The following is a 25,830-nucleotide window of genomic DNA, read 5'->3' as shown; positions in this document are numbered from 1 at the left end:
TCTTTCTCTTGTTCCGTCTTTTCGCTTTTCCATATATTCTTTAATCTCTACCTTTGTTCTCTTATTCGTCTTTCTCTCATCGCTATCTCCTCTTCTCTGCATTCTCTCCTTTCCTTTTTCTCCAAACTTTCCTATCTTTACTTTTCTATCGTATCTTATTTTTCACCCTCTCTCTTGTCTTTTCTTCCATCCTCTTTTCGTTCATGTCTCTAATTTCTAACTCCTCTTTCCAATCTTCTCCTTTCTCCCCTCTTTCTTTCCTCGTTCTCCTCCTTATTCGCCTTTCTCGCTTGTCTCTCATCTCCTTTCCTTCATGTCCCTCCTTTTACTTTCTCTTAAATTTTAGCTGTTGCTGGTCAAATTATGCCCTCTGGCCAGTCATACCCCCGGGCATAACCCGCCAACACGTGCCCAGGAAACAGCTAGGCAAAAGGCCATAGCGCTCCACTTGTCGGGTCACGGAAAGGTCACACAGGAAGGCAGGCAATGCAAAATGATTTAGTTTGTCATGTCTGTTCCTTTAAGGCATTGGGGTCCCTGGCATACAGGAGGCAGAGGAAGCGGTTGTAATTATAAAATTAATATTAAACTAAATGTATTATTATTCGCACACCCCCCCTTTAATTAGCTGTTGAGGTAACAAAGTGGGGTCTAGCAGTCCATTCAAGGCTTAACCATGGAAACCGCGAAAGTATTTCCTGTCCCACATTCCTCAGCTATGATAATGAGGAGCCCTGAGGAGAGGCAGCCGGCAGGAAGTCGAACTCAGAGAATGCAGGAGCGGCCTAGCCTCGCTCTCTATGGTGTCCTAGGTCGCCCTAGCCAGCGTTCGCTTGTCGCTGACGTCACTTCCGCTTAGTGCGAGTGCCAGAGGACTGGGCAGAGATGGGGCTGGGACTGCGGTTGTGAACCGGGAGGGGGCGGCCCTGGGCCGGGAGCTGCTGCCGCTGGGGGTCGAGGTGAGGGCGAGGGGGCAGATAATTACCCCTATATACTTACAACAGGGAAACGTATACAGTGCGCGGGGGGTGGGTGACAACGTACCATAGGGTGGCACAATGTTAACAATTATCTGTATTCTAACCCATGGGGCAGGTCACTCATATTATAGGCTATGTATACAGACAGAGGAACCTATATATTATCTATGTATGTGTGTATGTATGTATATATGTGTATATATATATATATATATATATATATATATATATATATATATATATTAGTCTATAATATTTATATGTACGTATATGTATGTATTTCCATTATCTATCATCTATTAACTATTTGTTCCATGTCTGTTCATTATTTTCGGGATAAATGTTCCTACCTTTCTGTACTCATTTAGGTAAAGATGTATTACAGTGGAATATATGGATGTATATGGAACGCTCCGTTAGATTCTCATTGACTGTATCCATATCTAGAGATAATAAACGTGTAATAATTTGTGACAGTAAGATATGGAGATATAGTTTAAAGGCAAATGTGTTTAGAGGAGTAAGACGTTGTAAATTGACAGCGTTACTTTGTTACAGAGTTACAAAGGTTGAAAAAAAAGAGAGATAGCCCATCAGGTTCAACCGTTCCAAAAAACCAAGATCAGTTGGTCCAGAAGAAGACAGAGACGGTCCGACTGCCTTGGAGTCAAGACGACTTGACTCCAAGGCAGTCGGACTCACCCTGGACCAACATTATCTATTCAAATTTAATAAAACTTTATTATAAGACAGCGGAGAGAGTTTGAAATAGTTAACTTTGTTGAGATGACAGATATGTGCAGTCTGTTGCTGTAATCTTCATTAACTGTCTGATTGAGTTATGAGATATATAATGTATGCTGTTTATCGACTGTGGCTTTTTTATCAGCTGATAACATTTTATTTCCTCTCGCAAGCAGCGCAGTATCTGGGAGGAAGGGTCCATTATGTGTGCGTCGGTCAAGTACAACACAAGGGGTCCTGTCCTCATCCCCAGGATGAAGTCTAAGCACCGGGTTTATTACATAGCTCTGTTCTCCGTGGTCTTGCTTGGCCTTATTGCCACTGGGATGTTCCAGTTTTGGCCGCACACCATCGAGCCATCCAGCGACTGGACTCCGGAAAAGAGGAGCGTCCATGACGTACCAGCCGTGAAACTCCCGGAAAACAGTCCTCTGCCGGAGCGGGGCGACCTGAGCTGCAGAATGCACACGTGCTTCGATGTGTACCGCTGTGGTTTCAACCCCAAGAACAAAGTCAAGGTGTATATCTACCCCCTGAAGAAATATACCGATGAGTACGGCGGCTCGGTGGGCAGCACGATATCCCGCGAATATAATGAGTTGCTCACCGCGATTTCTCAGAGTGATTTTTATACTGAAGATGTTAACCGAGCGTGTCTGTTCCTGCCCTCCATTGATGTCCTGAATCAGAACAATTTACGTATTAAGGAGACCGCGCAGGCTTTAGCCCAACTTCCAAGGTAATTGATAACAATAGACATGCCTATTCATAAAGAGTAGTGAGTAGGATAATTCCTTTGGTTTCCATGGTGACAATGCCACATTTTCAACAAAATGTTTTATTTCCACCTTTTATATTTTCCCTTGCATATATATAATATAGATATATATATAATATTAGTATAAAAAATCTGTGTTTATACTGAATAAGAAAAAGCATTATTGCCGTCCTTGAAAGATATAATAATATTAAAAATGTCAAAATTATTCTTGACTTATGGTGTGAAATAGCATTGATCCTGAAGGGGTTAAGGAATTTTCGGGCTACGATTAGATCGGACTTCCTGGGTACATAACTGTAAATGGATTATTTTATTTCTCTTTAAAAAGTCCAGTGCTGACACGTCGGTGTAGAAACACTGGACTGTTATTGCACAAATTATAAATCGCATGTCTCTCTTCCCTTTTGTTGATCTGGAAACATGCATACTTCTGTTTTTTGAACAAACTTTGTCAAAAATGTCTTTTATAATTGTCGTCGTTCTGAACACCTACATAATCAAATGTTTTTTTTTATTCTTTTTATAGGTGGGACAGAGGTACAAATCATCTATTGTTTAACATGCTTCCCGGCGGACCCCCAGATTATAACACAGCTCTGGATGTTCCCAGAGATAGGTGAGAACCTCCGACTGTTTCAGATATTCTGGTAGAATATCTAAAAATAACTAAAAATGAAAATCTTCCAAAAGAGTGCTATATATCCAAATTTAAAAGCTCTTGTTAATGCCCCGACCCGTGGTCCCTGTCTGCTACCATACTATAAGTCACAGAGAATAGAGAGAGAGGAGAACTCAAAAAAGTTTATTTTGTCCAATATTGGTGACTTCACAGGCAGGTTTGTGACTACAAGGGCAAATGTATTGCAATATATTAGTTATCCACAAGGGGGCAGCCATGTACCATATATCACAGTGATTTATGCATGAAGAAGGAGTACTGTCAGATGCCATCTTCTCCTTGCCATGACCTGTACCCTCTGTATTATTATTTATTTATTAGAACCTGATCTGTAAAGGGTTAAGTTTGTGCATATCAGCTCCATATTCTAGTTCCTGAACGTCGCTTCTGCTTAAGGTGGAATACACAAGGTTTGATCCTTTTTTGCCTCCTGGTTTCTTTCATCCTCTAATTACGACAGTTATAGATAATGTGACGGTAACTATATTGGCGATGAATGTTCTTTAGAAGAGACTGCATTCTGCTGCTGTTTGTGTGATCACAACATGTGAGAGAAGACACCTTGGTTGTGTTAATTTGAAAGTTAGAAGTTCATCACTAGGTTCTGCTTGGGCCAAACGGGTTCTCGAGCGCCTCCCCGGCCTACAGGTCTGTCTTTTGAATTTTGCGTTAATTAGATTTCTTTCTGCCTCTTCCGCTAGAGCCGTTCTGGCAGGCGGCGGATTCTCGACCTGGACTTATCGCCAAGGATACGACGTCAGTATTCCTGTTTACAGTCCTCTGTCTGCTGAGGTCAATGTACCAGAGAGGGCGCCAGGGTAAGTACCTTGTTGTCGAGCCCAAAATTCTTTGTGCCCCCTGAAAACTTTGCTACTGCGTCTGCTTGATTAGGAATAACTTGGATCTCCTTACCCTCTAGATGTTGTTTTTTGTAGGGTTTGGTCCCAAAATAAAAAAAGGTTGTTATCTTTAAAACGAATAATCCTTTAGGAATTGACCAACTCCTTTTCTTTCCTTCAGACCTAGAAAACATTTCATCCTCTCCTCCCAGACCGCGCTGCATCCCGAGTTCCGCACAGATCTGGAAACCATCCGGGCAGAGAACGGAGAATCGGTGCTGGTTTTAGACAAATGCAGTAACCTTTCCGATGGGTCCGCGCCCCATCGCAAGCGCTGTGGCAAGAACGCGGCGTATGACTATCCGCAGGTGCTTCAGGTAATACCCCCGGGCTTCCCACCTCACATCGCAGAGGCTGCCCCGGCTTATCCATTAAAAAGAGAGAAATGCCATTTCAGTTACAGATGCCAGAAAAGTTGAGCATAGTTTTCTTGGGCTGCCATTAGGGGCGCCGTACTTAATTATCTCATCCATCGGCTCCCGATCCGGTGCTGTAGAGAGACGAGGATCTGATCTGTTGTTGCCATCCAGATGTGGATAAAAGATGTCTGTCTCGCTGTTACAGGACGCCACGTTCTGCCTTGTGTTCCGTGGAGCTCGTTTGGGACAGGCGGCGCTCAGCGATGTCTTGCAGGCTGGCTGTGTCCCGGTCATCATCGCCGACTCCTATGTGCTGCCTTTCTCTGAAGTCTTGGACTGGAAGAGGTAATGGTGATGAGTGTGAGTGGGACTTTGGGTGACCACATCAGATGTGGGAAAAGCCATTAAATGCGGAGTAAAAATACAATCTGAGACCATTTTTCATCCAAGAGGGAGGGGATTTTTTTACCCAATGTTGTGATGCTCAATTGATGATTGCCTAATAATTGCTTTATTTTGAGATTTGTGGCTGCTGCATAGTCACGGATTATTTTTAATTATTATTTCTTTATCCAGAGCATCTGTGGTGATACCGGAGGAGAAGATCCTGGAGTTATACAGCATTCTGCAGGACATCCCCCAGAGACAGGTCCAGGAGATGCAGAGACAGGTGAGGAAATCCCGGGTAAAATGTCAGGAGCTGCCGGTGAGATTATTCGAGCTGCAGTCTACTTGGCTGCCGGTAGGTGTCTCTCTGACGCTATTCCCCGAGTAGACTTTCTATCGATTACCATCGTCCTCCCTATTTCTTTTATACTATTGGACTTTCCATAGAGACTTGCACGTTGGGGGTCTTCCTTTGTCACTGTACACAGACACATTGATGTATTCTCAGCCCTGACCTGTGCTCCTGGTCACCTACAATTTAAAAAAAAAAATAAAAAAAAATTGAAATCCTACTTTTTAGGAGATTTTGACTCCATCAAGGCGATGATTACTGTTTTACAATCCTAATGAAATCTCTTAATAATCTCTCTTCGTATCGTATGCATTATGTAGCGGTAACTTGGGCTTCCTTGGAGGTAAGTTATGGTCTGTTACCCAAGGGACTTTTAGAATCACTGAGAGAGGATAAGAGATCGATATCTGAGTCTAGTGGCAAAATTCAAATGGGTAACGGCCTTTTGCACAAACCTCTGAAGACTGTTAAAGGAACAGCAGCGCCCGCCGGGGAGTTTTCCGCCTATCTGTCATATCCGCAATGAGCTAATTAAACGATTATTCAGGCAATGTCCGTGTTTGTCACGGGCTAAATAGCTTGTATGTTTTACAGTCTCATTACTGTTGCCAGCCTTCAGTTGGGGGGGGTGCATGTGTTTTTACATCTTTTTACAGAAAACTAAAACAATTTGTCGGCCGTCTTCCACTGTCTTTATTTGTCTTTGCCCGTTTTTCCGGTTTTTTTTCTGCCAGTGGCCGCCCCCTACGCGTCTCACTCTGCCTCACTTTGTTTAACTTTCCGGAACGGAAAAAAAAATACACTAAGTTCCAAAAAAAAAAATGAACGTTAACACCCCCCCCCTGCTTTTTCTGTTTTGGCAAATTCCTGCAAGTCTTGTTCTTTGATAGCGAGCAGAAGATATGAGAAATCCTGCCGTTTTATGCAATACTGTGTTTCGGAGCATGCCAATAGGACGGGTAACCCCTTTCTCTATCTGCACCACAACTCCCAGCATGCTAATCCAGGAGACTTGCTTTCTCTTGTACGTAGCGGCTGCTTTAACTTATTTGATGACAAGTCGCTGTCCGACTATTTTGCGGTTAAAATACTTATTAGGAATATGCCAGCAGCGACCTTCTGCCTTCCCGGGCCTTTTCTTGCGGAGCCGCCATAATTATTCACCCGCCACCCGTCCCGAGCTCACCTCCTGAGTTTGGCGTGACGTACCGGCGTCCGCTTCATCTGTTAGTAGGGAGTAATAATTATGCAAAATAGGTCTTATGCAAAATAAGTATTTAGGAACTTGCCAGGTCCTCTAGAAATGAAATCGTCGTTTTTTTTTCTTTCACATTTCTTTTATACGTTGACGTCTGCAAGTTGTTTTTTTTTTCACGTTGCTGTTTTTATGTGTCGTCTAATTTTTTTTCCTAAGAAGTGCTACTTTTTCTCTTTTTTTTTTTTTTTTTTTTGTGTGTGTTTTGATTAATTCTCATTGCCGTAATAACGATATTTCTGAATATCCGGTTACTTTTACACCGTGGCCTATTGTGCACGGATTAAAACAGTTGTCCGTGCTGCCGACACAAAGCCCGTTGCCGGTGTATCTCCGGATCGGATTCAGGCAAGGCCCGGGCTCCCGACTCCTGAAATACACGACCAGGGCTCCCGGACCCTGAAATACAATCCGTGGAGCAGCGAGGGACGGAGCAGCATGTGAGGGTCAGAAGTCCTGGAGAGGTGTAAACAGATCCGTGATTTATCTCCGATGTGGCTTCTGCAAACAAGCTTTTATTTGGCCGGTGGCTTTTGCTTTACTAACCTCTGACCCCGGAAGGCTCTGAACACTCCAGCTCTCCTTTCAACTCTCCCATCTCGGCCCCCCTTATGTTTTTGGGGAGAACCTCTGCGCACAGCGGGGTGTCATCAAAAGGAGAATCTCATTCTTCCTTCTCCGCATGGAAAGGAGATGGCGCTTTTTTTATTTGTTTTTTTTTTTTGTCGTTTCTTCTATGCTTGGCCTTTCACTCCCCCAACAAAAAAAGAATCAAAGCTGAATATTAAGAGTGAATGCGACAAACTGGATTTTATACCCAGAATCCTTTGCACATATCTTTTTTTTTTTTTTGGCCACTGTTGCGAACCCTTGTCTTGGACGTTTAACCCCTTCGTGACAAAGCCCCGTACATGTACGGGCTCACAATGCATTGTTTTCAAGGACAACCCATAGTCCTTAAGGGGTTAAATGTACTTTTGTTCATTGCAATGGATTGCCTTTAAGTAGATTGTGAGTTCTTCGTCTACTTGAGAGCCGTAAGTGAACAATCGCCTTCTAGCTGTCCGTCGCACGGATACGTGTGCGATTCCGATTTAAAGCGACCGTTTACAATCTGGCACAGATCTACTAAACTTGACACAAGTGAGCGTGTATTTGGAGTCAGGTTTATAACAGCTGCGAATGACTGCTATCTCCAGAGAACACGATCTCCTCTTCTATCTCCCACGTGCGGAACGTTGCAAGAAGCAGGCGGAGAATTCCGAGCCCAAGAAAATGTCATAAATTGCGAGATTTTTTTTTTTTTTTTTAAGTAGCAGCGTTGCAAGAAAGAACTCGCCGCTGCAAAGGACGTGCCGCTGATTACCGCAAGAGTCCCTTCAGTTGTTAGCGATACTTTCACCAGGGGATTGGGTTTAATAAGTAGGAAAGAAACGACTAAAATCCTTTAGATCTTTCTCAATATTTATTATTTGCCTGCGCAACACCGTGACCCTCGCTCCCCTTTTTTTTGAGCTAAAGTGGAGAGGGGGGGTTGAGTGATGGCTGCGCAGCGCCACAAAAAGAATTAAGAAGGAAAACGGGGGGCTTATGTAACAGAAAGGAGGGAAAAAAAAGAGCCCCGGGGGGCTGCATGGTCCCAAGGGGAGCGCGGAAGGAGTTCATCACAGCAGCCGCGAGAGAAGGGGGTAATAAATAACCCTTCTGACTTATGGATCGGCCGTATGTAAAACGTCAGATGTGATTTGCCACCGAATATTTAAAGCGCGCAGCCCTTAATTTAAAATCCACGTCTTGCGACCGTGGGACTGGCCCGAGCCAAATTAAGGAGCTGCTTAACGAGGCAGGTTTGGGAGTGATGGATGACTGGTGGCTCCGTGCCAAACCGCAGCGCGTTTAAAGGGCCGTGTAGTTTGGAAAAGGGGTTTATTTCTGCAGGAATGGCCTGATAGACGAGTACAAGCCTTGCTTACGTCGACGCTTTGTAACGTCCGCTGATCGTTCGCTGGATTTACATACGTCTCGTGGAGTAACCCTCTCCTATCTAAGAGAATACCGTCCAGCTCGATGATCTGCAACGCTTGCCGGGGGTCTAATTCCTCTCTAGATCTCCTGATTTTCTGGAGAACTCAAAACTAGGAAAACCCTTTTCTGTTTCTTGTTTCTTACCGAAATACGCTTATTTTACACCTTTAACATTTTTTTCCGGTTCTTCCCAGACTTCTGCTTTTAAAACTGGCCTCGTCCTTCGTCAACGGACGCAATCCAAACCCCTCTTCTTTAATTATCTATCAGATTTGTAACAGATATAATGTGTCCACCCCTATAATCCCATACAAATTCAGAAAGGCTTTGTCTCGCTGACTTTAACCCATTGAGTTCTGGACACTAACATTGAGAGCCACAGAACAGATTTTTTTATTATTATTATTATTTACATTTTTATATATCTTTTAGGCAAAATTGTGCTTACAAATTCCCTAACCTACTCACCCGATCGTGGAACCTTTCCAATTGTATTTTCCTTGGACATATAATATATATTTTATGTTTGTGAAATTATGCAGCAGTCCATTAACATGATCTTTGTGGGTTATGTCCGTGTTTTGTGTATCACGCCAAAGGACTCTCTTAGCCCCCCCCCCGATTCGTGCAAGCGCACTGCGGATACTCTCTGCCTCCTCCAGCCGTATCTCTCTCTTTAACATGCAATCTCCGCGGGGCCGTTGGTGGCCCCCCCAAGGCTGTAAATGAAAACCACTTTATTTGATAGTCCTCCTGTTAGAGGCCCCCCTTTCCTTGAAACTTTGTAACTCGAGGTTTGCAGCGTGAGGTCGGCGTCCCTGAAGGGATAAGATTTGGCAAAATGGATCTCAGTCACCGCAGTGAGATTTTGGAACTCCGGTTACCGTGTGACTTTCAGAGCCACTGATGTTAAAGAATCTCTTTCTATCCCTTCCCTTGCGCTTCTGATAACATTGTTTATATATAAGTTCAGGAGAATCTCATCAATAATCATTATCACTTTTCTCTATAAATCACTAAAATGACTAAAATGACACTACTGTTTGGGGTCACTGAGCTGTTTTCATGGAAAACAAGGACATTTCTGGCTGTAACATAATTACAAAATAGTTTCTAACCATCAATCAGCCTTTTAAACGTAAACTTGGATCAGCGAACACAACGTGCCATTGGAACCCAGGCGTGATGGGAGTGATAAAGGGCCATTGGAAGACAGGAGTGATGGGAGTGATAAAAAGCCATTGGAGCACAGAAGTGATGGGAGTGATAAAGGGCCATTGGAACACAGGAGTGATGGGAGTGATAAAGGGCTGTTAGGACACAGGAGTGATGGGAGTGACAAAAGGCCATTGGAGCACAGAAGTGATGGGAGTGATAAAGGGCCGTTGGGGCACAGGAGTGATGGGAGTGATAAAGGGCCGTTGGGGCACAGGAGTGATGGGAGTGATAAAGGGCCATTGGAAGACAGGAGTGATGGGAGTGATAAAAGGCCATTGGAGCACAGAAGTGATGGGAGTGATAAAGGGCCATTGGAACACAGGAGTGATGGGAGTGATAAAGGGCCATTGGAACACAGGAGTGATGGGAGTGATAAAGGGCTGTTAGGACACAGGAGTGATGGGAGTGACAAAAGGCCATTGGAGCACAGAAGTGATGGGAGTGATAAAGGGCCGTTGGGGCACAGGAGTGATGGGAGTGATAAAGGGCCGTTGGGGCACAGGAGTGATGGGAGTGAAAAAGGGCCATTGGAACACAGGAGTGATGGGAGTGAAAAAGGGCCATTGGAACACAGGAGTGATGGGAGTGATAAAGGGCCTCTGTACTCCTATGAAGAAATTACGTTAAAAATCGGCTTCAATAGTCATTTCCAACATTAACCCCGTCTGCACTGGATTTCTGATCCGTTTCATGTTGTTTTAATGGACAGAATCGGCTTTTCTTTCAAAAACAAGAACATTTCTAAAACGTTCCCAACTTGTGAACTGTAGCGTAAGTATTTTCAATGAGAAATAAAGACGGCAGCCAAATCTATACCCAGTAATCATGGTTTGACTTGTTGCTGAACACTCTTGTATTCGCATTCTATTCGGATTTTATACTCTTGCATCATAACAATGAACAATTGCCCCGTTTTTGTTGATTTTTATGTTTTTAGCCTCGAAGCTCGGCGATCGTTTTCATAACATTAGCCTCTACTACCCCTTGGTTGTTAATAAATATAAACGTTTAATGTTAAGTGTTAATATTTAATCCATCAAATCTGGGTAGTTTTATTTATCAATAAAAAAATGCTTATTTGTTTCATTACGCATAAATCTGTTTTTTTAACTCATGCACTGCCTTGCTGTTCTAGGCTCGCTGGTTTTGGGAGGGTTATTTCAAGTCAATGAAGAACATCGCGTTAGCGACCCTCCAAATCATCAACGACAGGATCTATCCATATGCTGCAAGGTCCTACGAAGAGTGGAATGACCCTCAGTCAGTGGTAAGTTGATGCCCCGAATCATACCTGCCAACTGTCCTGCTCTTGGTATAGATTATTGGCAGCAAATGACTAATATCCTGTACATGACAGATCATACACACACGCTGGCTCCGTGCTCAGCTCGGCAGAATAACATAGATGTTTCCGCAGCGTACGACTTCAGCTCATTGTGGTTTAGCAGATCTGGCCTGTGTGAGAATGAAAAACATTCAATGAATCAGCAAGTGATCAAAAGGTTGTTTAACAATAACCCAGCAGACTCAAAGCATGGCAGCGTCCCTTTAAAGATAGGTTTTAAGAACAGAATCCTTGTAGCTTCCATCTCGTTCTTACTGCCCAGACCTCCATGCTTGGCACTAACAAATAATATCTACAGTAAACTTGTGCAAATGGACCAAAAACGATTTATTTTTTTATTTTTTGGTCCATTTGTTACCAGACAATGAGTTTCTTTTCCTGCCCTTTTAGTTTGGACGGAATTCAGAGGGTATTTTCCATGTAGACACAAAATTTGTTGTCACTCACACTTACTCATGCTTTCATGCACATTATCTCACGCTCTCATTCACTCACTCTCACTATTATTCATACTCTCTCACTTTCTCTTTCTGTATCCGCTGCCGTGTCCCTGACTCCTTTTCCACGGTTCAAGAGTCATATGTCTATCCCATACATGTTTAAATCCCCTCACTGAATTAGCCTCTACCCGTTCTGCTGGGAGGCTGCTCCACTTATCCACCACCCTGTCTGTAATGTAAAACGTTCTTTTTGCATAGAGCAGAACAGGTTTAAATACCCTGGCTACGATCGGACTCTTGAAGCGCGGTTACCAAAAAAAAGTGTTTTTTGGGGGGGTTAATACGTTGCGCAAATTCGAATCCACTCACTGGTGGCCGTGACCAGTTTATGGCCGGAGAGAAAAGAGTTAAAGTTGTTTCGCTGGCGCCCTTTAACCGCTCCAGGATGAGAATCGCGCCGGAATTCTTTCTCAGAGTATTCCGTGGAAATACATTGTGCATAATTGGAGCAAAACACAGAATAAATCAAGACTTTTCCTTTTTGTAAGGTCTGGTAATTCATAATTGAAACCATACTTCTAGCCGAGGTTGGTATTTGTTTGAGAAGAAGAAAAAAAAAAACATAGAAACACAAAAATAACTGGGAAAAGGCAAAAAAAACAACCCGCTGCTTGTTCCAGCGCCATGACAGTCCTGCCCGCTTTTTTAGGCAGCGAGAGAGCGAGCTCTTTGCTTAGTGCCGGAAGATAACTTAATTGAACCCTGGGATAAGTGACGTTTTACCTATACATTATACAAATGTATAGCTACGTACGATCTCTGGGGTTTGGGGTCGTGCGGCCAGCTACATAAAGCTGAAAAAATACCTAAGTCCATCAAGTTCAACCATTCTACCTAACCTTCCTACTCTTGATCCAAAAGAAGGCAAAAACCCTAATTCGGCTACTTCGAATCCTGCCATCAGGGGGGAAAAATTCCTTCTTGAGTCCAAAAGGCAATCGGATTTCTCCTTTGAATCAAAAAGCTCTAAAACGTTCTCTTTATAGTCCTAGGTGAGCTTCTGCTGCGCTGTGGAGTGCCACTTGGTCGCCATTTTTTTTTACAGCAAGTTCCTTATGAGTCTGTAAATGGAAGTAAATGTGACCCCCGGACCTGTTGATAATGACGGGCTGTTGTACAGCGCTACTGAACATATCGGAGCTTTATAAGTAGTATCCCATTCATTCATGCGCGTTACTCATGGATCTTGCCGTGCCTTCTTCCTACGTCCTCATGGCTCTCAGAACCCTCAGCCTGCTGGTGGTCGATATCCGTGATGCCACGGAGCAGGCGCGGAAGGAATGGCGTGAGTGTCAGCCGTGCTTTGTGTTTAATCCGATGGAATCGTTAAGGAACTTTCCCAGTAATGAGAGTTGTTAGATTTGCGAATGAATGAGGATGCTTGACGCATCCATGCTTGGATTATTGGATCCCCCCCGGAGCCCGGTGACACGAATCAGGGGCACTTACGTTGCCCTGGCAGTTTCTGGGCATATGTGGCTCATACGCCCTGCCCCGTACCCACCGAGATCCAGCCACAAAGTGCTCTTCCTATGAGTCAATTAGGGGGTAGTGAAGTCAAAGCTGGTAAATTTCACACGTCGGTTCGCTGCCGGCCCCTCTAATGGGGCTTAAAGCAGCCCCTAAAGCTACGGGCCGTTAGCCCTGCTGTCAGGCGGGAGTCGGTAGACCCCCTTCCACCAGCCGCATTGAGTTATTGGCTCTCACTCAGAATGATTTCTCCTTTTGAAGGCAGAGAGGTCAGGAGGTCGCAGACAGCAGACGCGCAGGCAGGGGGTCGGCTCTCCATAGCACTTGAGAATAAGCCTTAAAAGGCCCATTTGAAAGTGTTTTCCTTACGGGCCACTTGTTAACTGGAAGCATTTAATGTCTGACCTGCCCCGGCTGTCAGAGTGTTAATGATTTTGCGGCATGGCGTCTGTGCTCTTAGCGCAGGTCTTCAGCTGGTCTTTGGGTCCCAAGCATCATTCGGAGGCTGGCATGGGCTGGGTGCATTGGTTGGCGATTCCTACAATCAGTATTAATCCATTCATGTTATGGGCTTTGCCTTCTGCGTGCAGAACAAACCGTAACGACCCTCCAGAGGTTGTACGATGTTGAGTATTTAGGGTGGAACAACAAATGAAATTGCGACAGTTTGTATCCAATATGGCGGCAAAACCGTCTTCAGCGTTTAACTCCCATGGGGTTTGATGGAACATCCAGCGAGCTGTGTTATGTTAATTCATATGGCTTAGCGTCCAGGGTTTTGAACGGGACCTGTTTGGGGCAAAGCGTCGGCGTCTATAGTGTCTTCAGTAGGTCAGTCCTAGTTTTGCCGCTCTCTCTGCCCAGCTTTTCAGGGACAGAGGTAAAGCTCGGTGGGGCAGCAGGGTTCGGGACCACAGTCCCAATTCCATTTCTAGAATGCATTCTGAGCGTGTGCGGAGCTGTGCGCATGTACGGGAGGACAGGCGGGTTGAGCGACGCTCTACCTCCCACGCGCCGTCTTCAGTACGTCCTAGCAGCCGGTTTAATAGCCCATACATGTCGCTTTCATTATCTCCTTAAAAAAGAAACACGGAATCTGCCGGCAGAGAAGAGTCATTCGGCCCGTCTAGTCTGCCCATCATTTACATCGAAAATTAGAGATTTTTGTAAAAATTGTAATAAAAATTTAAAATTAAAGCCCCTGACTCTCATAGACCAGATAGAAGCAAACGTAATATTTTCCAACCCAACCGAATCTTACATCAGGCAGCTAAATGTGCCTTAAAAGCGGAAAAAGGTGTCTGTAAGGATATGTTACTAATGAAAGGCCGTAACGATCTTATGAGGCTAGGACAAAAGCGGTTTTTATGTTCTGATGGGGTTTCATTCATTAAAGCGAGAGTTTGCAGGAGGTTTGTAGTTGTCGCTCCTTCACTTCACTATACGTTGTGAAAGTCCAGTCCCAATGAGCTTCTGCTGTAGCAGAGATTAGCTGGCCCTATATATTGTATGATCAGATCGGTAAAGGTTCTTGAAAGTCTCTTTACACATTGAGTTAGACATAAGGAAGGTCCGACTCGGCCCCTCGTGATGGACAAACTTGCTAGTAATGGCCCTTCGTAATAGTGAAGTAGCCGGGTTGAAACCATAACGCTCCGGACTACTCTCCCTTTAGTGAATAAACCCCAGAGTGAGTAGATCTGGGTAGATCGGGAGAACTGAACTCAAGTTCATCCACTTCAACAAGTCAAATAAATTACTATTTTCAATTTGTGATTTCCCCCCCCCTTTTTTCCTTTTCTCTTTTTCCTTTTTTTAAACCAACAAGGTACTTTTAAGCGAAAAACTAAGTTGACCTGCTAAGTGGGACAGTCCCTGTAGAAAACCATATTGAACGCAGAACAATGGAGCATTTTAATGTTGCCAAAAAGAATTTGTACCAAATGCAGATTATCCCGGCCCCAGGCCACGGTTATGCAAGCCCCCCACCATTTTTTTTATTTTTTTTGTAGATCATTGTCAATTTATTCATTTATTTGCTAGAAACCGCTGTCTGAAAAAGTCAACAGACCTATGTGTTTATTGATTTCCGTCCAGCCGTGCCCAATACCCTGCGTCGTCTCACCCCTCCTCCGTCTGCGCCGCCGCTTGGCGCTCCCCATTAGGAACAGAATATGTGCCGTCCAGCTTGCCAACCCCTCTGGGTTCCCGCTCCTTGGCAGGGACGCGTGAGGAGCGGATTTAAGTTCTCGACAGGTTCGCCCTAATTAAAATTCAGATCTCGCAACCCCGTAAAATCAGTCTTCCAAACACACTCTTGTTATTCCCCCCCACCTTAAACTTTTAATGGACTCTTTGGACATTTCTTCCTCGCAAAAGAACAACCCGAGTTTTGTTTAGGTTGTTATTTAATCTGCCTGTAGTGCGGCTTTTTTATTTACCTTTTTGCTTTACGTGCCCACTTTGTGTCAGCGTTACGTCTCTGCTACATTGCGTTCCATTTCCTTTCACATGGGGAGGAAAAAAAAAGAAAAATTGGGATTTCCAGCCGTGGCCAGACGAGGACTGGAAACCAAACTGCGGGCCGTTCTTGGATTCAATTCTATCTCTGATAATTCATTTTTATTTTTGTTTGACCCTATGAGTATTTTTTTTTTGTCTAAATTAGGCAGGTTTTGGGAAATTTCTAGTTTTTAACTCTTTAAAATTTTACGTTTCGTGGTTCTCCGTAAATATATATATTTTTTTTACTTGCTCTTTTTAAGGTTTGTCATATTAAGGGGGAACATTTTTTATCTGTCGATACAAGCCTGTAATTAAATGTGTAGAACCACGCGCTGGCCCCCGCGGAGACCCCCCTCAATAAACTCTCCCGTGTCTTCCTTTTCTGTAGAAGTGGAGCAGCGTCAGCAACCCTCTGTTCCTGCCGCTGATCCCGCCGCAGTCTCAGGGCTTCACGGCCGTGGTGCTGACGTTTGACCGCGTCGAGAGCCTCTTCAGAGTCATCACAGAGGTGTCCAAAGTCCCGTCGTTGTCCAAACTGCTGGTGGTCTGGAATAACCAAAATAAAAGTCCTCCCGAAGGTAAGGTTCGAAGGAGTCGGAGAAGAACGCGCGCAGGTAACTCTTCTGATGGATAGTGATGTGAGACAGCAGAGGCGCAGAATGAGGAAAGAGTAAAGAATGAGCGGCCCTCGAAGATTAAGGTCCCGAGAGATCGGTTTTGGAGCAGCCGAGGGTCTGTAAAAATGGACAAGTCCCCTGTCCTGATGACTTTAGTCCTCTGTACCTCTGGGCTTGGGTACCAGTTTATCTCCTTGGTCGCCCAACCGGTAACATGGAAACACAGATCGGCCCCATTCGGCCCCCGTCTAGTCACCCGTTTCTCCTGCTGTAAAGACTCAAACCGTAATCGTTGGTCTCGTCTTAGATTCAGGAGCCGTATGTCTATCCCATGCGTGTTTAACCCCTTTACTATGTTAACCATTAAGTAATTAAAGGAAAACGTGTGGATTTTGCACCGTCCCTTATTGATGACATCACCGCAATCCTCCATGTGCGAATCAATCATTAATTAATAATAATTTTGCTTACTTTTTTTCTCTTTCTGGATGAAATGTTAGGCATGTATTTGCGTTCGTAATATAAGCGTCAGAGTTGCTTTACGGAGCCGCTTTAATCCCCTCTAATAAAATGCAGCCCGCGGCGGGCGGGAAGAGAATAAAATGATACAAAAATCACCGGAGCGCGGTCCCTTACGAGAGCGCCGCGAGACTCCCCGACTTCTTACAGTAGCCGACAAGAGCGATAATTAGGACTCCGGCATCGGGCTGTGGCTTTGAAATGTCGACAGAGAGAGAGACGTGGGGGGGGAGCGGCGTTTCTTTGGCTGCCGCTAACTTTAATTTTATTTAAATAAATAGTGCGGTCGGCGTTCGAAGGCTACGGGGAATACATACCCAGAAAAAAGGGGAATCGTGTTTTAAGTGTATTTATCTAAATTTTGGTTCTTTTCATGTTCCTTCTGTCGCACGTTCGTCTTGTGTGTGTTTTATGGCGTTAATCCGCAGCGAATCTCTCGCGTCGGCTTCACGAAATCCGTCGTCTAAACGGCGTTAACAGGGAGCGTAAAAAAAACCTTGGCAATTCTACAAATATAGGTTTTTCTTAAAATATTTTATTATCTTGTTGCCGACAACCTTGCACTAAAATAGGCAACTTTTATTAAGATCGTTCTTCGTTTCTGGATTTTCTTGTTTTTAACTTTTTGCTTGTTTCCGTGCAGCATCTCTGTGGCCCAAGATCCGAGTACCGCTCAAAGTGGTGAGGACAGCCGAGAACAAACTAAGTAACCGGTTCTTCCCGTACGATGAGATTGAAACCGAGGCTGTGCTGGCCATCGACGATGACATCATTATGCTGACATCAGACGAGTTACAATTTGGTTACGAGGTACGTGGTCGCTATTCCCCGTAACAGTGCTGGACTGGCCCTCAACGGGAACCGGGGGGTCTAGCGGGTCCTCTGCCTGGCAGCGAAAGCCGGCTACAAGCAACCGTTCCGGAGCTCGAAGTAAAGTAGCTCCTCTGGGGGGGGGAGCTAGTGTTTCCCACCCATCCCACACGATGGTCTGGGTCCAAGAGCGCACGCTTTATTGGGACTCGGCGTAGTTTATATAATCCCTTTACGGACATATACAGGAAACAGGAAAGGGTTAACATCATTTACACACAACACAATGGCACCAGACCCGTCGCAACACACATTCAACAACGGCGGATACACAACATGCGAGGGGGAAGGGATTGGAGGAACGCGGACTGTATTTTTAATACACATCGAAATGGTTAATGTGCAAAATATTACGATTTAACCCCTGCAAGTCTAAAATAGCAGTCCAATCGAGCATCCATTACATAGTCATCTAGGGGCATTTGAGTAATTCTGTAAATAGGGCGATGCATAAAAATAAACATCGATTTACTGGAAAAGGGGAAAAAACACAAAAAACAGAACGTCTGTTTTCCGTCTCGTGGTCCGAAGCCAACATTTGAAATGTGACTTTCCGCGGCTCATGAGCCTTTCGTACAGGTCGCGTGCGCTGGATTTATTGCGCGTCCGTATATATATTCCACGCCTAGGGTTCGGATAGCTATAGTATACCCCGGGAGTTCTGTTCTCATAGGGGGTAAGCGGTCTCCGGAGATGCGGCCGGCCGGGGGGTTTCGTGCCAGCTGCCCGTCTGTGGGAAATGTGATCGTAACGCGGCCCCATGCTGTTTTCCGCTTTGCTTCGGGGAGATGTAACGTTTTATTAGTTCGCAGCGGTGACATCATATGAGAAAAAGCAAGGGGGAGAAGTAAGTTGCGCGGGGCTATCGGAGAACCGTCGCCGAAATGGCCATATTCGTGATTTTCTGTGTAATTGATATCCTATTTTTTTTTATAGCTACAATGTATCAAATCAGAGGGTCCAAAGGTATCTGTGATTGTCCCAGGGGATTACTTAATAGGCAGGACACTTCTATAACAGGAAGTATCAGGTGCAACAACAACTATCTTCCCCCGCGATCTGACGCCTGTATTTTATTTAAAGCAAGAGTAAAGTTACCCCAATGCTTGGGGAGTTTAGGAGACGCTGCCTGCAGCGACTGTACAATGGAGGCGGACGAGAGGCTGTAATCTAAATCTAGAGGGTCCGAGGCTTAGATGTCATGTAGTTTACTGAAAGGGAGGTAGGTAAGTGCAACAGCCTCCCAGAAGAAGTGGTAGAGGGTAATACAGCGAGGGGATTTAAAAACAAGTGGCAGGTTGGTTTAATATCAATTCTCCAGACGCAGCGCCCGATCTCCGCGCTCTCCCCGGCTTCGGGGGGGAAACGACGGGTCATCATTCTTCGTCTGAAGGCATTGTCTGGAGTAACCCCCCCCTTTCCAGTCCGTCGCCCGTAAATCATGGCCGTTTAATGCGGCCAGTAGCATGTTTGAACATTTCGGGGCGCTGCTAATGATCATCCAGCCTGTTCTCGTTTACCTGTAGGCTTGATCCTGTTGTCAGCGGCGCGGTTATGAATGGCGTGGCAGGGACGGGGGCTTTGATTGCATCCAGCTGCCAGCCACGTAGCGAGGGGCGAAATCAGTACCAATCAGTCACGTCTCCCCCTCCGTCTCCCGCGGCCCTCGCCGTTGGCTCTTGTCTGTCTCGCCTTGTCTAACCCGAGGGGGACGTTCCCTTTCCTCCTTTCCCTCGTTTTTCACGCGGTGTCGAAGTGGTTGGGTCCGTGTGACGTGCGCGAAGATAATCCCGCTAACCAGGCGTGTTTCTCACCGCAATCCTCGTGGGCCGAGATAATATTGGGGGTGTAAGGAGAATAGCACGCTTTCTGTGCATGTGAAGTCGGAACACATGCTGTTAGGATTACATATGAAAGGCTGTTACATGGGAGAAAAATCTCCGTTGCCTGCTGTACAGCCTCACGTATGATGTAATGTTCTCCCTATTTTAAGGCAAAAGTATTGTTTCCTAAGCAAATTTTTTACTAGTTTGGGTCTTTAAAGATGCTTTTTTTTTCCCACTAGCTGTTTTCATGGAAAACAAGGAAATTTCCGGCTGTAACATAATTGCAAAAGGGTTTTATAACCATCAATGAGCCTTTTAAACTTGGATCAGCGAACACAACGTTCCATTGGAACACAGGAGTGATGGGAGTGATAAACGGCCATTGGAACACAGGAGTGATGGGAGTGATAAAGGGCCATTGGAGCACAGGAGTGATGGGAGTGATAAAGGGCCATTATAACACAGGAGTGATGGGAGTGATAAAGGGCCATTGGAGCACAGGAGTGATGGGAGTGATAAAGGGCCATTGGAACACAGGAGTGATGGGAGTGATAAAGGGCCATTGGAACACAGGAGTGATGGGAGTGATAAAGGGCCTCTGTACGGGTATGAAGAGATTCCATTAAAATCAGCCGTTTCCAGCTACAATAGTCATTTACAACATTAACCCCGTCTGCGCTGGATTTCTGATCCATTTCATGTTATTTTAATGAACAAAATGTGCTTTTCTTTCAAAAACCAGGAAGATTCTAAGTGACCCCAAACCTTTGAACGGCTGGGTATATAAGGTCGTCTAATTTTGTAGTTTTGTAAGTAATATAAGGAATATAGATGTAGTTATGTTTCATTTTTAATCCTTGTGAAGTAAGAGGGTTAAAATACATGATCTGTAATAATAAAAGGAGATGTCTAGAATGTTGTAGTAGTTTTCGCAGCTGCCCGGAGCTCTCCAGTGCACTTAATGCATCGTCAGGGAGAGATTTCTTTTGAAGAATTCAGTTTTTCTGTGATTTCTCTCTGCCGTGTCTCACCGGCTCCTGTTTCTGTTGCAGGTGTGGCGAGAGTTCCCGGACCGGCTGGTGGGGTATCCGGGCCGCTTACATCTGTGGGACCACGAAATGAACAAGTGGAAGTATGAATCCGAATGGACCAACGAGGTGTCCATGGTACTGACAGGGGCAGCTTTCTATCACAAGGTAACTGGACCTCCTCGTTGACTGCAGTCAAATAAACGTCTTGTGTTGAGAGTGAAGAATTTAATTCCCTCATTCACATATACTAATTCACAGATACCAATCATTCATTCCCTCATTCAGATACTCATTCATTCCCTCATACTCAACGCATATTCGTTCATACAAACGCCCCACCCCCTTACCTGAACTTACCCACGCACCCCCCACAAGGCTACTTTCACGTTGCTCGCACACAGCGTCTCTTCTCTTGTGCCGCCCAGGGGAAGCAGGAACGGAGCAGAGTCATGTGACGTGACGTAAATTCACGTGACTCTGCTGGGTTCCATGTTTAGAAGCCAAAGCTAATTCTGCCCCTGCTGCCTCGTTTTGGGTTTCATCCAATCAGTGGGACATACGGACAGGATATAAAGGGATTAAAGAATCCTGAGAAGGGATAAATGCGTCTCCTGAACGCCGCCTGTCCTGGCGTTCGAGAATAATATGAATTTGGCTTCAACAGAATATGGCTAATTGCAGGTTAAAAAGGCAACCAAAAAAACCTCCGCACACCTTCTGTCTTCCAGTATTTCAATTACCTTTACACGTACAAGATGCCCGGAGACATCAAGAACTGGGTGGACGCTCACATGAACTGCGAAGATATCGCTATGAACTTCTTAGTAGCCAACGTGACCGGAAAAGCCCCTATAAAGGTGAGTTTTGCCCCCCCCCCACTGTGTTTTACACACTTGGGGTAGACTTGTGCATTCGGATCATATGTATTGTAACTAATTCTGTTAAATTCATTGATTTGTATAAATGTCCGGAAACAAGGAGGGACCCCCAAGGTCACCTCGGACATCCCTTTTCCCCATCTCCGCTTCTTCATTTCTGGTTTGCGTCTTTTTCTCCGCTGAGGGTGATTCTTGTTTGGGGTCTTGTCGGCTAAATAAGCCCTTTTGGTTGACCCCCCCCCCTCCCCTGCAGCAAGCCCCGGTTCCTGTATACAGAGAATATCCTAAGATGTTGCGGGAATAGCCAAGCCATTGTCAGGCCGGCCCCGGGAGCGGAATCCCTGGACAGCTCTATATAGAAAGCCATCTGTCTGTCCGGGAACAGCTGACCCCCGAGGAATTTTAATGACAAATTTCACTCCTGGGGAATGTTAATTTAAAAGTGATCCAGCAATCATCTTCTCCAATCCCCCCGTATTACCGGGGCGTATCGGCCCCAGCGGCCGCTCTTTTGATCCGCAGATATTCACGCATTCATTTCCCGTGTGGTCATGAGCAGCCGCGATCAGGTGCCGGGGTGGAATCCCGCCGCCGGGGGTCCGCTCCGAGCCCGTGAGAGCCGCTGGTCAGACCGGCATTGGGACCCAAGCTCTGGTCGGTATGTCCCCCCCCTGGATTATCTCGTGGGGGCGCTGGCACGCGGGAAGCTCGGCGTGTTTGTTTTGGTGCGTGAAGGTTACGGGGGGGGCGCGGGGGGGGCAGCGGCTAAGCTGGGAAACGCTGCAACAACAAACTATGTTTACACAGGGACCTTGGCGGCGTGAAAAGTCATTAAAAGGGTATTACGGGGGCTTCTGTCCAGCGCAGGAGGGGTAGGTGATAGAGGAGCGTGGGGGGTGATGATAGATATAGATCCCTAGAACTGTTTTTATTGGGTCTCTGCAGACTAAAATTCGACTTACCGACTGGAGCGGCCGTTGGCAACCTAAAAAAAAAAAAAACCTTGTGCGTTATATATATATAATAAGAATAATAAAAACATTCTAATTGGTGGCTGCCATTTTTTTATCGTTTCTGCAGGTGACGCCACGAAAGAAATTTAAATGCCCGGAGTGCACGGCCATCGACGGCCTCTCGTTGGATCAGACGCACATGGTGGAGCGGTAAGTGCATCTATTTCTATACGTCGTATTTGTGTTTGGGTAGGTGTGGGGTGAGAGGTGGGGCGAGAGGGTATTGTGACCTTGGAATCTTTTATTAATCCCATAACCATTGATCAAAATGAGCGATCGTTGCTTATTGGGTGAAGGGGAGGGAGATAAGACGCCACCATCTCACCCTATACGATATCAGACTTTAGCCTACACATTCCTCTCATGTGGGCAAGGAGTAGAATGTACCGTACTGTACCTTACCGTACCGTACCACACTGTACCGTACCGTACCACGCCGTTTAAATTAACACATGAATGTTGCAGTGTCCAGAAGACACGGGGTCACGCAGAATATCATATGGTTCATGTGTTTAAATATTAAATATAATTTTATACCGGGCTTAATAATTTTATGTGCCCGTGTAAATTCACTTGCGACCCCTGGTCCTTATTTACAAGGAAAGAATGGGGCAATCAAAAAAATAAATGCCAGTTTATGTCTCTTGAACGCTTCTCTGTGAGACGTGGCGTGGTTAGCGTTACAGCGATACGGACGCTCGCAAAGCACATGCGCGCTGAGGCTGAAATCTGCCTCGTTTAAAGGGGGCGCGCGGGTTACGGAGGTCTCCCGGTCTCCTCCGTCTGTTTCCGGCATGTCCGGCTTATCTCCAGGTAGGGGGGATGAGCGTCAATTAGCTCCCTGATTCCCCGTCATGCAGCTCCAGGAATGGCAAGAATTTCCAGAGGAGGAACTAAAAGAGCCGGGTGGGAGAGAGCCGGGTGGGAGAGAGCCCCCTTTTCCTCCTGCTCAGGTCTGAGACTTCGACGGGGTTTAACTCTTTCTCCAGCCACGCGGCCCGCAGCTTTAAACTAGAAATGCAAACATTTTTACTCCTATATCAGAAAAGGAAAAAACATAATGGGGGGGTATATAAAATAAAAAATAGAGCCCCCATATAGTACAACTTTTTTTGTTTTAATTTTTTTTTGTAGTCACCTTAATTCTTTAAAATTCTATCATTTTTCTATTTTGGAGCCGCAGGTGCAAAACTCCTTTTCTCAGGTCATATTATGTTACATACTACTTGTGTTCTGTCTACCCATTGTACAGCGCTATTGAATCTGATGGCGCTATATAAAACAATACATAATAATAATAATAATAATGGCGGTGCAGGCACGGTGCCCAGATTATCCACGTTGGGGCACATCGAGCATTCACTGTATGTATGCTTACTTATTACCCCCAGACGGGGTTAGTCCTAAAGGCAGGGGCACGATACCCCAGCCAGAGGATCAGGCGCGGGTTTGCCGCGGTCTTCGGATCCTTGCACATCAGGAGTTAGTGAGTAGTGAGAGATGGGTCCTTGAGTGCTCCACGTGGGCTGGAAATGTTACGTTCTCTCCCTTCCATGCTTTTGTTTTCTCCTTATGCTATCAGCTGACAATCTTTCTCCATCTTCTCACCCCTGCCCAGGTCCGAATGCATCAACAAATTTGCCTCGGTTTTCGGCACGATGCCTCTGAAGGTGGTGGAACATCGAGCGGATCCCGTGCTTTACAAGGACGACTTTCCGGAAAAGCTAAAGAGCTTCCCAAACATCGGCAGCCTGTGATGACCTCACGCTTTATCTCCAGCCACGAAGCATGACATCATCAGAGCGCGTCCGCCTCCGTCGCCAGCGGTGAACTCCTGTTTATACGCTCCGAAGGCCCTGCCGCAGCCTGTGAACTAGACTTTATAGATGTTAAAAAGACCACATTCATATTTTTACTGCCTATTTTTTTTACCGGCGTCCCTGTGTTGGGCACAGCATGGCCGACAACCTACACGTGTGTCCCGTATGTTTCCCTCACCGGTCTTCTGATCAAACGTCATACAGTACAGCACATCCTAAACTGGCTGTCCGTGCCTCTAGACCACCACAACTAGGCTATGTTTATACCCCAAAGTTGACGCTGGGCCAATTACAAATGGCAGCCTGCGTGCGCAATAGTCTGCGGCAACACGAAAGGTTTAGAGCCAGGCTCGGTCAGCATGTAAAAATTTCCGGCGCCGAACTACAACTCCCACAATCCTCTTGGGAGCTTTACATGCTGTAGTCCGCAAATTTCAATGGTTGCTTCTAACTAGTGCGTCTCGTTCCCTGCTTCCGTAAATTGCGCATTTCGTTTAATTTTTTTGTATTTTTTCTAATTGAAATCTTTTTTCGGTTAATATTTACATATTACGTCTTTTTTATTAATATTATTATTGCAGTTTTTTTTATTTCACTTTATTGACTGACCTGTTATTTTTGGCTTCCCAAAAGTATTTATAAATGGTTATTTTCCTGTACAATGACTTAACGTGAACAATCTTTCCTTTTATTTTAATGTAATCATTTTTTTTATTTTTTTTTTATGTCAAATCTTGTTTTTATTTTACTAGTTTTTTATTTTATTTTTTTTTTTTTACTCAAAAAAATATCAAACTAAAAATAGACTGAAAAAGGAAGGATAATTCTGACGATTTACTTAGTAAGACTATAACTTGCAATGTTTGCTGCTGTTTCAGGTAGACCAAGTGAACCTTTAACTACGAAACCCTTCATGCCGCTGCTGAGCTGCCGTTCCCAATCCAGTGTTTAAAAAGCAGCACTAGATTTTAAACTGGGAGTATTTTTTTTTTTTTAATAAATGGACCGTTATTTTGCGTGTAATTCCCATTTCTGATAGTTTTATTTAGTAGCTGCTATACATTCTCTGCTGCTTCTACTTCCCGAGATGGGGTTTCGCTTTGGTGTTTTCCATCACGCTGGAGAAAACGAGACCCGGATCTTCATACCGGACCTAGAAGCTCACGAGATTATATAGCTGCTAAAGTAGAGCATCAGGAATATCCAGAGGCGTTTATTGGGTGTGAAAAATCCTGTCGACGTAAAAACAAATGCGGGGAAAATACCAGTTACTTCTTCTTTTTATGTTTTTATAGGAATCTAATTGTCCAACGCATTTACTGCTCCTTTTAACTGCCTTATAAATACTTAGGTTAAAAAAAAAACAAACAAAAAAAACCTATACATCCTATACTGGGTTTAATTGGCCTGGGGTTTAAAGAACGATGTTCTTCGATGTTCAAAGAAAGGTTCCCCTTTTATGTCTTTGACATCGTGGAACAAGCTGCTCCGCTTCCCAACTGAAAGCTCTCCAAAAGTCAGCTTCTCTGGTAGGCGAGCCACGCAATGAAAGGCGATCATCCCGATTATTTTTGGAGTCGGGTTTGTATTTCCGGGATGTTCTTGTCACCGATAACCAAACCTTTTAGAATTATTTTGGTTTACCCGTGCGAGAAAAATAATTCTTCCCTCCATACAAGGCACTGTTGGTCTACAAACCACCCTTCGCTTGGCCGCGGCCAACAGATCGCCCAAACCTCCTCATAAAGCATTTTGAT

The 25,830-nt window shown here is 45.0% G+C and overlaps 1 protein-coding gene across 2 annotated transcripts; it reads left to right on the top strand.

Annotated features, from left to right (window-relative positions):
• Positions 1-850: 850 nt before the first annotated feature.
• EXT2 (exostosin glycosyltransferase 2) lies at positions 851-24,117 on the top strand. Of its 2 annotated transcripts, none has more exons than XM_053448543.1 (14): positions 851-959; positions 1,898-2,463; positions 3,032-3,121; positions 3,886-4,002; positions 4,205-4,400; positions 4,648-4,787; positions 5,019-5,112; positions 10,815-10,946; positions 15,888-16,077; positions 17,279-17,445; positions 20,384-20,527; positions 21,091-21,219; positions 22,321-22,403; positions 23,872-24,117. In XM_053448543.1, the coding sequence occupies exons 2-14, from the start codon at positions 1,928-1,930 to the stop codon at positions 24,008-24,010; spliced, it is 2,157 nt and encodes a 718-aa protein (XP_053304518.1). In that variant the 5' UTR covers positions 851-959; positions 1,898-1,927; the 3' UTR covers positions 24,011-24,117. The 2 variants fall into 2 exon arrangements, with proteins under 2 accessions (XP_053304518.1, XP_053304517.1); XM_053448542.1 differs by having other exon boundaries at positions 866-959; positions 1,901-2,463.
• The last annotated feature ends 1,713 nt before the right edge of the window (positions 24,118-25,830 follow it).

The sequence above is a fragment of the Spea bombifrons genome, chromosome 10, assembly GCF_027358695.1.
Source record: "Spea bombifrons isolate aSpeBom1 chromosome 10, aSpeBom1.2.pri, whole genome shotgun sequence".
Lineage (NCBI taxonomy): Eukaryota > Metazoa > Chordata > Amphibia > Anura > Pelobatidae > Spea > Spea bombifrons.
The sequence above is the reverse complement of the archived record's forward strand: the minus strand, read 5'-3'. Positions and strand labels throughout refer to the sequence as shown.

Coding starts and splice junctions, on each gene's coding strand:
- EXT2 (XM_053448543.1), top strand. CDS start 1,928: ATGTGTGCGTCGGTCAAGTACAACACAAGGGGTCCTGTCCTCATCCCC. Junction 4,401..4,647: donor ACTATCCGCAGGTGCTTCAG/GTAATACCCCCG, acceptor TCGCTGTTACAG/GACGCCACGTTCTGCCTTGT. Junction 22,404..23,871: donor CAGACGCACATGGTGGAGCG/GTAAGTGCATCT, acceptor ACCCCTGCCCAG/GTCCGAATGCATCAACAAAT.